The sequence below is a fragment of the Lathyrus oleraceus genome, chromosome 5, assembly GCF_024323335.1.
Source record: "Lathyrus oleraceus cultivar Zhongwan6 chromosome 5, CAAS_Psat_ZW6_1.0, whole genome shotgun sequence".
Lineage (NCBI taxonomy): Eukaryota > Viridiplantae > Streptophyta > Magnoliopsida > Fabales > Fabaceae > Lathyrus > Lathyrus oleraceus.
Window position 1 is genome coordinate 220,548,622 of NC_066583.1, and position 13,892 is coordinate 220,562,513.

Below are 13,892 nucleotides of genomic sequence, written 5' to 3' on the forward strand. Positions count from 1 at the left end.
GATTGCAATCGAATGGCACGGCTGGGTTTGCAAAGCAATGTTAGGGTTTGCGTGAGATGGGGGTGAAAAAGTGTGTGAGTCCGAGTGAATCTTTCAGAGTTGCCTGGAGGCTGCTGCAGATTAGTTCGTATGTTTCTGTCACTGCCTCTTTTCCTTATGTTTCTCCTCTCACTATTTTTTCCAGGGTCCTTTGTTTCACTGAAGCTCTAGTATTTATAACCTGATTTCATGACCGGGTGGGCTCAAATGAGGGCAACTCAAGCCCAAAACTTTTCTGTTATTTTCTGAAACGCGTGCTCTTTGCCTAGCAAAGGATCTGCTCGCCTAGCGAGCATGACAGGTCAGTTCGCCTAGCGAACCATGCTGCTCGCCTAGCGAGCATGACAGCTCAACAGCAGATTTTGTTCCTTCAAGATTAGCGTGTCAAATGATGAATAGCTTCTATTTGCACCTGTTGGCAGTAACTCAAGTCTTTCCCTTGTGTTGGTTGATTATCCGGATAGAACCCACAAAGCGTCTTGGATGATGTTCAAGCTTCTTGGATCTGATCCTGATTGACATGATGAAATGCAATATGAAATGCTAAAATGACTTAAAATGAATGCATGAATGGGGGGGGGAAATTTGAGGTGTTACACTTAGGTCTGACTTGAGGTGTCTGATTAGCAACCCATTTTTGTTTCTTAATGGTGGCATTATGCTTAGATGTCTTCTGCTTAGGTCTGACTTGAGTATTCTGGTTAGGATAACCATGCAGCCTGTAGCAGAAAGGTTTTATGTGACCAAATCTACCACAGTAGTGACATCTCCATCTCTAAAATTTCTTCTTCTGATGGTTACTCATCTTGGTTCCCTGATGTTGAGACATCGGTTGTGACTTCTGCTTGAGTTTCTGAACTTCAGCCTTTGATCTTTTGAGTTCAGTTGAGGATTTCTTAGCAAAGCCTAAACCAGACATGGTTCCTGACTTCTGTCCCACCTTTAGAATTTCTTCCAAGGTGTCAGTTCCTTTATTCAGCATTCTGATGGATTTAGTCATTTGTTCTAGCTTAGATGTCAGCAAAGATATCTCACCATTCAGACCATCTATGACTGTCAGTTGCTTCTGTTTCTCAGCTTCCAGCTCTTTGATGAGTTTCTTCTGCTTTTCTCCTTGGATACACACTTCTGCACTTTTAACACATAGTTCTTTATATGAAGCAGCAAGTTCATCAAAGGCAAGATCATCTCCACTTGAGTCATCATCAGAGGCACAAACACTGGTCAGAGCAGTGACATGTTTAGCAGATTCTCCTTCAGATTCACTCTCAGAATCTCCTTCGGACCAGGTGACAGATAGCCCTTTCTTTTGCATCTTGAAGAAGGTAGGGCATTCAGCTTTAATATGACCATACCCTTCACATCCATGGCACTGGATTCCCTTGTCTTGAGTGACCTTTTCTTCATATTTTGACTTTCTACTGATGTCGTATGAAGAGTTCTTGACATTAGGTCTACCCTGTTGATCAACCTTCTTTATGAACTTGTTGAACTGTCTTCCAAGCATGGCTATGGCTTCTGAAATGCTTTCATTTCCTCCAATGTTTCCTTCTTCTGAATTCTCTTCAGTATTTGATACAAATGCTATGCTTTTGTTCTTCTTTTCAGCATCCTCATATAAGCCCATTTCAAAGGTTTGGAGTGAACCAATAAGTTCATCAACCTTCATATTGCTGATATCTTGAGCCTCTTCTATGGCTGTGACCTTCATGGAAAATCTCTTTGGCAATGATTTGAGAATCTTTCTTACCAGCTTTTCTTCAGCCATTTTCTCACCTAAGCCACCAGAAGTGTTGGCAATTTCAAGAATATTCATGTGGAAGTCATGAATAGTCTCATCCTCTTTCATCCTCAGATTTTCAAACTTGGTGGTCAGCATCTGAAGTTTTGACATCCTCACCTTGGAGGTACCTTCATGAGTTATCTTGAGGGTATCCCAAACTTCTTTAGCCAGCTCACAGTGATGCACCAGTCTGAAGATGTTCTTACTTATTCCATTGAATAGTGCATTCAAGGCCTTAGAGTTTCCAAGGGCTAATGCCTCTTGCTCCTTGTCCCACTCTTCTTCAGGAATTTGTATACTGACTACATCTTTACTTGTCTTCATTGGATATTCCCATCCTTTGTTGACAGCTCTCCAGACCTTGCTGTCTAGAGACCTCAAGAAGGCTATCATACGAGGTTTCCAGTCATCATAGTTAGAACCATCCAACATGGGTGGTCTATTTGAGTATCCTACATCCTTGTCCATGGTACTAGAAAGTAACTTCCCTAGATCTCACCCAGAAATTAACAGGCAGGGTGCCTGCTCTGATGCCAATTGAAATTCTAGTTAACAGACTTTCGATGTCACACGGGATGTTATGACATCCAATTCTACGCAGACAAGAATTATGCAGAACTTAAAAAGTAAGTGCAGTAAATAACACACGGAGTTGTTTACCCAGTTCGGTGTCACACACACCTACGTCTGGGGGCTACCAAGCCAGGGAGGAAATCCACTATTAGTAGTATTAATTCAGACCTTAAACCAACTGTTTAATCCTATCACTTAATACCTACCCAATGCAATTTCAATCTTACACTAAGATCAGAGTTCCTACTCACTCCCCCTTAATTACCTCAGTGATTACAACCTTTAATTATATTAAAGTTTATAGTGAAGTCACACTTCAAACAACTCTTGATTGTGCTTAGCAACTTTAATCAAGATACACAGCACTCACGCTTAAAAGCTTAGAGTGACACAACACTTACAACTCAATGAACACCCTAGTCCAATGCAATCATCTAGGTGATAATTGCTTGGCTCACAAGATACACCTAATACAAGACACACAAAAATACAGCAGTGAAGTATGATGGAACACTAAAAACTTCACGCCTAAAATCCCCGAGTTCTGAATGAAGGATTGCGATCCTTTTATATTGCAGCACTTGGGCCTTGTACTTGTATTTCCTGAAATTAAGGTCAAGCAAGTTAACCTAATTTCCACATATTAGGGTACTAACAAATAGGCTATTTGTTAGGTTCATTAATTGTAGCTCAGTTGTTAGTTTCCTAGATTTTTGCTCAGCTGTTGGATTCCTGAAGAATAGCCTGAGAAAATGCTGAAATAGAAAAACTAACCAACTTACAATTTAGCATATGCTGTCAGGAATGAATGTCACAACATTCAGTTTGATGTCCAAAGCATAGACCATATGCTAAGTCTGTTATTTTCCTGAAAACAGACTGTATAAAATGTTGTACTGTAACAGACCAACTAGTCCATACTTCAGTATCAGCTTACATTAATAAATGTCAAAACATCCAATTTGACATTTACACATAGAACCTTATGCCATGGTCTGTTATCCTCCTGAAGAACAGACTGAGATACATACTGAACTGTAGCAGAAAACCAACCTGCCTATTATTCAGTATATGATGTCAATGATGGATGTCATAACATCCAGTTTGACATTCAGACAGTAGGCCTTATGCCAGGTCTGTTATTCCCTTGATAAACAGACTGAAATTAAATACTGAGTTATAACAGACAACCAACTGCTCTATACCTCAGTATCTGCTGTCAGGAATGAATGTCATAACATCTCGTTTGACATTCTGTAAATCCTGTATTAGCTAAACCTGCAGCATACTACTCAAGTATGTCATGACATCAGTCAAGACATCAGAGTACAGTTAGATGTTCTAACCCAAAATGCAGCCAATCAAACATCTCCAAAGCATGTCATGACATTAGTCAAGACATTAGAGTCCAGTTAGTGTTTTAACATAAAATGCAGCCAATCAAACATCTACAGACACCAATTATATGGTTCACTACTGTGGAGATGCACCAGAGTGACCGGGTAAAACTGTAGTTCGGCATGCAACAATAGATTCCAGAATCTCTGACGTGTTTGGGAGATTGACATCAAAAAAGAGTCGATACCCAATGAGATTATTCTGATTGGAGAGACTTCACAAAAGAGATGCGTCGTCATTGGAGTAATCGACGACAACACATCTTAAACGAACCAGTCATACATGGTGCTAGACCAACTCAACAATCTATGGCATGGTTTAGGTCGGTAACAACGCAATAATTTGTGTCTGAGCCACGATATTTGATTGATCCATGCCAACTAGCTTCGTCATCATATGCCCAACAATAAGTCCCCATCCAACACCAATGTCAAACCACCCAAACCCAACAACCAACCTCACACAATCACCCTACCACATACGCCTAACAACCAAACACCCAACTTCACAACCCATTCATGCCACCCACTCAACAACCAAACACCCAACCTCATAATCCATTCATGCCACCCACCCAACCAAAACACCAAGAATCAAACCCTACCCACCAACAACCATACGCATCAACCACAATCGTCTATAACCCGGATGATTCATATGGGTCACTTCATCGTATCCCCCCACCAATGACCACCCAACCATTGTTTAACTATAATACACCCCATGAACCATTGCTTCGTTTCCAAAATGATTCAATATCCCAATTCGGGAAACTATACCATCCATAATTCACCCAACCACATCGATCCAACTACGACAACATGGGCACCGAACTACATTACAAAAGCGTTGTTGGCCAGAGCCCCCCGACTATTGGGAACAAATGATGACACATCTATCAAATATCACTGGAACTTCCGTCGGACCTTTACACCAGCCATCATTGGATCAGGTCAGCATGCAAAGACTCCAAACACCTCAGGAAAATCGTGGAAGAACTCGAAGACAAACTAACGCACCTGGATATGGAACAGGGGGACCTTTCGATCTGGTCAGTCATTAAATTTTTGTCAATCCCATGTAACTTTTATTATATCATGAATATTTTTTTTAAAAAAATATTATATTTCATTATTTATTAAAAATAAAAAATATTTTAAAAAATAAATAATACAAAGGTGTATGCGCCAGGCGAATTGGCGCATACACCAATGCCCATGCATAGGTGCTAGCCTTCTTGCATTGTTTTTAAAGCATGTGCCAGTATCAGTGGCGCCTCCTCTTGGTTTAAAATGGATGCGCCAGTTCATATGGCGCATCTGTTTTGAAACGTGGTTATTTCAGTATTTTTTTTTGAAATATTGGTTATTTTAGATTTTTTTTTTTTGAAAAAAATGATTATTTTTTTTTTTTAAATCAAATGGATAAGTTAAACACACTTAATGAATGAATGCACACGTCAAAATGCAATGAGCACGTGAAGTATAACGCAAATGACACTCAGACCAAAAAAGAATCAAAACACACTCATTTCTCCCTCATCCAATCCTTCGTTTGTTTCGTTTCTCCCTACGTCGTGCCAGAGGCGGTTCTCGGCGGTGGAGGTTCCCAGAAATCAAATCACAACCGTCAACTTACTAACAAAGACGCGTTGAGTCCTAATATGACCTTGGATGCTCCTATTATCTCAAGAAACATACGAATCGTGGAAGAGTCCAAAGAACCTTAATTAAGAAAATCTCAAATTAAATCGCAATCAAGCCTCATCTCGGTCCGAAACCATGGGGTTAACGGTCCTCAACTCTCCAATAACGGACTGGTAACAAGAATTGAAAGGAAAAAGATAGAAACAAGAAAGTCCTACCGGGAGCAGATCAGAGATGAAGATATGGAATGAATCGAGGTAAGTCACATTCTATTTCCTATTTGTTCCCTTCACTTTCTCCTTCTGCAATATTCCTTTCTTCTACTTCTGTTGCTTCTATTTTCTTCTTCCTCTACTATGAGAATTCTTCTTCTTATGTGTTGTGGATTTGAGTGAGAGGATTGTTGTCGCGTTTGCAGTATTTGAAAATTATTCTGAGAATGAAGAAAGGTGAGAGATTTCTGTTTGTGGTGGGAGAGTGAATTGTGAAGGATTGAGCAATGATTTGAAGAAGAAACAATGATGAGTCAAGATGATGATTTATAGAGGTTATGAGATTAACAAAGATCAAACTCTGTTAACTTCAATGTGAAGAAGTTGTTATCAGTTTCAAATATGTTAGCCTAGGAGTGTGTGAGAGTCTGTTATGTTAGTTGGATTGAGAGAATTAGTTAGGGCTTAGAAAATTTATGTTATGCCCTTAAAAGTTGGTTGCAATTCTGTTATCATTTATGTTATAATTTATTATGTGTTATAGTTTCTGTTATAATTCAGCTATGCTGACAGTTGGTGAGTTCGAAAAATAATTAGGAGGTTTGAACTATTAGTTATGGAAGTTAGGTTGTGGATTGAGTTTTGGGTTTGAATATGTGAGACAGATAGGTTAATTTCGAAGGTTGGAGGTTTGAAGTGAAATTCTGATTGAAACTTCTATTTTTCAGGTTCTTGTTTTGGAGTGTGGAATTGCATTGAAATGGATTGCTTGGCTATGTTTGCTTGATGGAGATTTGGATATGGACATTGCTCACTCATGGAATGCTTTGAAACTGTTTTGAAGCTATCATGTTCATTGGGATTGTTTTGTAATTGGTTTATGTAGAGTTTAGGCATGAATATTGTAACGTAATTTGGAATTTGTTGTAATGGAATTGTAATGGAATTGGTTGAACATGATTTTGAATATATGGTGCAAATTGAAAGATGAATGGAATTTTAGAATAGAATGAATTTGTTGATGTATGAAAGGATTGTTGTATGAAACATGAATATTAATGGTTGAATTGTAAGGTGATTTGGAAATTGGAATTGAATTTGTGAATAAATTAAAATTGATGATGTATGTACTCTTGATGGTTGGATGAAAATATGATGTATGGTTATTTTGAATGTGGAAAATTGATGTTATATAATATGTATTGAAGTATAATAGAAAATTGAAAATATGATGTATGGTTATTTTGAATGTGGAAAATTGATGTTATATAATATGTATTGAAGTATAATAGAAAATTGATGACCATGGGTTAATGTCTGATGTGAATCAATGGAACTTTGAATGGATTGAATTTGGATTAACATGGTTTAACAATGAATAATGAAATGAAAAAAAGCTAAAAAGTGGCAAAAATCAAGTATGTCCAAATGTTGGTCCAAAAGTTGGAGTGACCCGGAAACGAACTTGGTCACGAACCTGGTTTCCTGGTCACACAAGGACCAAAGGTGCCATACATCAGGCTTTTGATTGACTGAGCAACCTCAAGTTGCTAGGAAACCCTAGCTTCCACCAGATACAAGCAACAACTTTTTGAATCCAAGATACCCGTCCTCTTGTATTGAACCAATGCTTATGCAAATGAAATGATTGATCATGAAGATATACACATGATTTAGGGTTATTGACCTAGGTGATCATTGTGAAGGATAGGGTAAATTTTGGGGTATGATAAATAGCCATGTTTGAAAATGCTAAGTGTCAAGAGTTTCAAACATAACTTCGACATATTAACCATGTCGACTAAAGATGGTTCGACCACCTTGTCAGATGATCTGGGACATAGTGTTAATTTAACGCCCATGAAGCATGGTTTGGAAGAGTCTCAAAACACATATCCACAAGATTAAGATCAGTCTCTCTTCAAAACATGTCCAGAATCTCGAAGAGGTTTTGCACAAATCAAAACTCTGACAAGTGTCTAGTTCGACGCATTTACATGTTTGTTAGGGACTTAAGTATTTTTAAGTCTAAAGATTAGGTGATTTGAAGGTAATTTTGACGCCACTATAGGATTCGACCAGAGACTCTCGACAGAGGCAGTTAAGGGGTTCAAATGTAGTTATCAACATGCTTGGTGGTTTGAAGCAATTCTAACATTGAAGACGTGTGGAAGAAAACTAGAAGCTTGAAGCCCACGTAAGGGGATACATGTCAAGTTCTGTGGAGATAACTGTTGTGATGGTTAGCATGGTATTAGTATATAAGTTGATCTAATTGTTGTGATCAATGGTCACAAATTTTATTTATTCTATATAGAACTAAAGTATCGTAGTCACATAGAGAAACAATTTGTGAGAAAATGCATGTATGCATCCTTTCTTTAAATTCTTGAAGTCTTTGTAATTAAAACATTTACTTTTATGACATTTATCATGTTTTTTTGTTTATTTTCTTCCTCCATATCAAATTTACATTGTCTCATTTAGAGTTATGTTTAGGTTGTCAACATTAAAACATCTAAGGATCAATTACGAACACTTATCGTTGTACTTTTATGCATAAATCGTCCTTAGTATTTTTTTGAGTTTAATCTATTTATTGAACTAAAACTCGTGATTGTTTACTAAAAATACCAGTAAACAGAGTGGACTCAAGTCTTTTGTCTTAATTTTTTTGAAAATATGAGTTTTGAGACACTGTATACCCTCTGTATTGTCTCTAGTGATAACAATGTCATCAAGAAAATGAAGCACATAGATGAAGATGATGAAGCACGACAATGATATACCACTAGTGATAGACCACAGAAAACGAAGCACATCGATGAAGATGACGAAAACGACAATGATGAAGCACGACAATGAAGATCAATAGAGAACGACCACGACATCAACCAAAAATTATAGATGACGATCAATAGTGAATGATGATGACGTCGACCAAAGATCACCCAATGATGATCAATAGAGTAGAGCAGTGATGTCAACCAAATAGAACACGATGATTACCAATGGAGCAATATGGATGGTGTGTAACACATTATTTGTTATATGTAAGAATCCTGAATGAGTTTTAATATCTTATACACATTGGAGATTACATGATTAGTTGTTGTTGAAGAGGTTTTAATATCTATTATAGAAAGAAGAAAGTGAGAAGCAGAAAACATTGAAAAGGGAGGGAAAAGAAAAAGTCTAAAATGACTATTAGTTTAAGTGATTTGTTTAAATCCATGATCTATAATTAGTCACGAAGTCCTTTAACTTGATATAATGTTTCACTTTAGTCTCTTATCTAAAAAATGTTACATATTAATCCCTTAAAAACATTTTCGTTAGTTGAATTGGTCCTTTTAGTTAAATTTTGTGAAAAATCGTTAACTTCTGCTGACGTGGCATAAAAACAAGACAATTAGTACAAATCTGAGTCAACATATTAAAAAGTTGATTTAAACTGCAGGTGATTTTTTTCGGAGGTTAAAAACTCCCGCAAATCGTTCATAAAGTTAAAAAAATATACATCACCATTGAATTTGAAACCTCACATGTTTTTCTACTGGACTTTCCGAACAAATGTTTCAGGTGCATTGACATATAATGGATGAAATCACATCTTTGCGAGGGAAACAATAACAACCTTTAAAGGAGACTCGTTTGTTGAATATTTTCTGTTTGGATTTAGTGTTAATGTTGCATAATCGAAAATTAACTTTAAGAGAGACTACAAAGAAAAATGCCATCAAAGATATACATCAAATTTCTTACAAAAAAAAATAGTTAGTAGTATTGGCTAAGGCCACAATTTTACTGAAATTGATAACTTCTTATCATCTTTCATCCTTAAGAGAAAGTAAGATAAAATTTGCAAATCCTCTTCATAGATACTCCAACCATTATATTCTAATTATCTAACTATTAAAGTTTAGCTACTACAATTATTTGATAATCCCATTGATTATTGTGTAAAAAAAAGAAATAGAAAGATATCTTAACGTCATTGGTTCAAGGATGGTTCAAATTCGTTTTTGTGTAATTCACATATAGTGAATAATATAAAACCCATCCGAACCAAAAAGAACTTGTTCACTATTCAAACAATATTAAGAACGAAATACAACTCAAATCTCACATTCTTCTTCTTGTTCAATAGGGGGCCTAGATCTTGCGGCTAACAATTATACAACTCAAATCTACATACTTCTTTCTTTTGTTCCGTAGACACAAATCTTGCTGCTAATAACTATACAATCCATATCTACATACTTTTTCCAGCGGCAAAAATGATCCTAATAAAGAAATGAGAAATGTGAATGAATTGAGAAGGAAAAAATGTGAATGAATTGAGAAGTGAAAAATGTCTGGTTGAAAATGGAACGAGAGCAAGAACGTGAACGAGTGAATTAGAAATACATGGTTATTATGAGAGAAAGAAAAACCAGCCAAATGAAATGAAACAAAAATTAGGATTTTGATGTTTCAAAAATAATAATAAGTATATTCAATTAGATTGTCATATTAGCTGAAATTAATGATTTTTGATAAAATTTAGCGAAATTGACCAAATCAACTAATATAAATATTTTTAACGGACTCAAATAATATTTTTTTAGGTAAAAGATTAAATTAAACTAATTGACTATAATATGTATTAAATCATTTTTTCTAGAACAGACCGTAAGTTCCCTTTTTATTTAGCATATTAGCTAGTGTGAGCAATGATCTTGTAAATCAAATCCTACCCGTATTCTTAGACTTATCACTTGAAAATCATGGTAACAAGTCTCAGGGGAAAAAAACAATTTACCTGTTTCCATGAAAAAAAAATCAAAATATTTCGGTACATAAAAAACTCAATTCACCTAGATTCACTGCAATCAAAGCCCCATCCAGATGAGAACCGTATGATGAAGATCCAACGGATATTAATATCGTAACGGTGTGAATGCGGCTTTTTGTACTGCAGGGGATTCAATAAGTTTCGACTCAATAAGAAAGAGAATAATAAAGCAACATTACTTCGAACCGCAAGCTGAATCAATTTTTCGCTCACCGATCGACGATCACACCTTCGAATTCAGGTAATTTCTTCCTTTTTGCTCATTCGCTTTATTATCACAATTCTCTTCAAGATCTTCGCTACTTTATCTTCTTCTCCGTCCTTTTTTCGCTAGTTCTCTTCTGAATCCAGGTTTAATCCATTTTCCTACTAATTCTTAATAATCAATCTCATAACACATTAAGTATTAAGGATCTTCTCCTTTTATTGTTCATCATTTTTTAGGGCAAGGTTTAATTACCTTTTATGATTTATTTTAATTGAGATAGGTTAAGCATAATTTTCAAACTTATTGGTTGTTTCTGCGTGCTTTGTCCGTAATTCTACTGTGATTGGTATTGACATGTTTTGTAGAGTTATAACGAGGGAAGAAGAAGAAGAAGAAGAAGGTGAAGAGTGGTGAATTATAAGAATAGTTGAAGATGGTGAGGGAAATGTTAATTCTGAATCAATTTGGTAGTATAGATTGTTCAATGCTTTTGACATTTGTTTTCTATTTGGTTTCAGTCTGCGCTTTTCAATTTCCATTCATTTCTTACTGTCATACTTTTGGGAATATGTGCCTGTACTTACTTCAAGATGCAATTTCCAGCTATCCTTGAACAGAGAACTGGGTATATACTATATCTCTCTTATCTATGGAAATACTCTTACGGTTTAACCCCATGTTTACATTAAACCAGTGTTGTTGTCAAATAGTAGAAGCTATAGGGTAGCGGAATTTGAACAAACAGCTAGTGTTCCGCAATACGCGATTTAGTATAGAGCGTTGTCAAATAACGGCTATAGCACTGCAGGCGAAATTTGAACCAAAATATATTTTCTGTAATCAGGGATTGACAAGTTTTTTCAAGCAGGGCTAAAGATAGTGGAGTCTTATCATGTAATTGTAATCCCTAGAATCTATTCCCTTTTTATGTTCTCTCAGAGTTGAGGATTTTAAACATCCATGCAAAGGGAAAGACTGTCATTGTTTAACCCTCCATTTCTTTCCCTCGCCCTTCCTGTTTCTTTTGTGAGTGTTTGAAAATTTGGACATTTGAGTATAATACGGTCAATTAATTGTGAGGTCGTATGTACCATAATCACATTGTTTTGAAACACTAGATATATACTTTGCACTAGTGTTTTTATTCTCCATAACAGATTCTTAGAACTTGCTGAACAAACGTGATACATGTTTTCCTGACAGATTTCGAGGTTTCTTCTGGAAGGCGGCAAGAGTAGGTAGATGTCTCTTATTTGATTTGCTACTGCATCAATTATAACTTGTATGCCTATTTTTATATGCGCTTTTTAAATCCATATACGTTTTTATTCAAACTTTGAGAAAGAGATTGGAGTTGAAAGGAATCATAGTTTTGGGCCAGGTTATGTCGAAGTTTTATTTTCCTTTTATCCATGTGATGGATGCCTTAATGACTTATGAATATGGTGTTTTGAGTTAATTTGGGTCAAACAACATAGTTGTATTGTATACCTGTGTTTATGGCCTACACACCCCTATTGGCAATGGCAAAACTTGGGATGTCTTATGGTTTATGCAAACAGAACAGCATGGATTATGGTCATATCTTAATTTTTTGATATACTAAATCATGATTATATATTATTTTCAGTCTCAACCTGTTCTGTAGTTATGCTTCATTCTTATGTGCCACTTTTATAAACCCTTTTGTTAATTTGGAACATTCATTCTCAAATAAGTATGTTCTATATCCTTGCAAGCTTCAAAATGTTGTGTTACAGTGGCATCCATAAGGTTATTTGTGACATCGGTTATTAGTTTTTCTAGCTCTGCCTTGTAGTTCTTGAATTTCATTGTCTCACCAAAGTGCTACATTTCGGGATTTGTTGTGGGAAACAAAATATATTTCATGAGGTGTGGAACTTGTCGGAAATATTATCTTTACCCTGCTTAAATGGTTACTTACACAGGTGAGCGTTTAAGTCCGTGGGTAGCTATGGGTTGTTTCATGATGGGTGTTTCAATAATCTTCTTCTAAGCTCTGTCTCCGTCTACTCAATAGTAAGTTGCATCTTTCCTTTATATAATTATACTAGTAAAAAACACTTGACATTAAGAAATAACTGTGCTGAGTTAGTTTTTTCTCCATAAAATATATATAATTTTTTTTAAGGATGTATGGGCAAACCAGTTACTTCACCTTCCAAGTGATTTGTGCGCACAAACTCTTCTGTACAGATGTTCAAAAGTTGAACCATTTGTAATTTGTAACTGTGATATGTGAAGTAACAGACAAATGTGAACAAAAATAGTTGAAATGAACATTGCTTTCAAATCTGCTATTCTGCTCTGAAACCCAAACAACTTATTGACAGATGCAATTTGTTAAACAAATTGAATTGTATATCTGAAACATTTTTGGTTAGATCATTAAGCATTTGTGGCATTCCCTGCCACCTGTAATTAGCCGCCCTTCTCATATTGAGATCCACATGATATTAGTCATCACTAATAATATAGAAATTTGATCTTTGCAGGGGAATCCATTCTATTGCTCTACTTCAGTTTTGTGTGACACATGGTCTGCAGATCTACAATATAATAGTTTGTACCTAAAATTATTTAATTGAATCCCCAGAAACTCCACTGTTTAGCTCTTTTTCATTGTAGTAGCTTGAATCCGATTAACTGATTTTTCTTCTGATAGTTTTATGTAACTTTTTCAGACACAGTGTACAATGGTATCTGTAGAATGTGCTTGCTCTTTCCTTAAAAACTAGGTTGAGTTTAAGCATTTGATTGAGTGTGTAAGAAATTCAAGATACGGTTGACATCTTTCTTCTTCTAACTATACCCTTAAGATATTTGGAGTGGATTAGATACATGGATATGGAAATTTGTAAGATTCAAGAAGAGTATTTGGTACAATACACATCAATTAAGTTGCAAATAACGCAACTACCAAAGATTAAGAATGGAGACATTAGTTTAAATTGTTGTTGACATCTTTCTTCTTCAAGCTCGATTACAGAGCTCAAAATTGATCTTATTTTCTTCCTTTGAATCTGATATATGCTGATAATAATAATGCTTTTACACCAATTGACAGTGCTGTTAATGTAAATTATTTCCAAGTTAATACTCTTAATTTAGTATTTTACTTTAAAACTTTAATAAAGATAAATCCGTCAAAACATAATAAGTAAAATTACTATCT

The 13,892-nt window shown here is 35.7% G+C and overlaps 1 protein-coding gene and 1 long non-coding RNA gene across 3 annotated transcripts; both read left to right on the top strand.

Annotated features, from left to right (window-relative positions):
* The first annotated feature begins 5,253 nt into the window (after positions 1 to 5,253).
* Positions 5,254 to 6,639, top strand: LOC127083090 (uncharacterized). The gene is made up of 2 exons (XR_007788305.1): positions 5,254 to 5,696; positions 6,380 to 6,639. It is a non-coding gene; the product is annotated as an uncharacterized LOC127083090 (long non-coding RNA).
* Positions 6,640 to 10,471: 3,832 nt separating this feature from the next.
* On the top strand, positions 10,472 to 13,510 carry LOC127083091 (uncharacterized). Of its 2 annotated transcripts, none has more exons than XM_051023326.1 (6): positions 10,472 to 10,729; positions 11,062 to 11,132; positions 11,215 to 11,321; positions 11,900 to 11,934; positions 12,646 to 12,736; positions 13,213 to 13,510. In XM_051023326.1, the coding sequence occupies exons 2-5, from the start codon at positions 11,130 to 11,132 to the stop codon at positions 12,711 to 12,713; spliced, it is 213 nt and encodes a 70-aa protein (XP_050879283.1). In that variant the 5' UTR covers positions 10,472 to 10,729; positions 11,062 to 11,129; the 3' UTR covers positions 12,714 to 12,736; positions 13,213 to 13,510. The 2 variants fall into 2 exon arrangements, with proteins under 2 accessions (XP_050879283.1, XP_050879284.1); XM_051023327.1 differs by lacking the exon at positions 10,472 to 10,729 and adding an exon at positions 10,782 to 10,839.
* Positions 13,511 to 13,892: the final 382 nt, after the last annotated feature.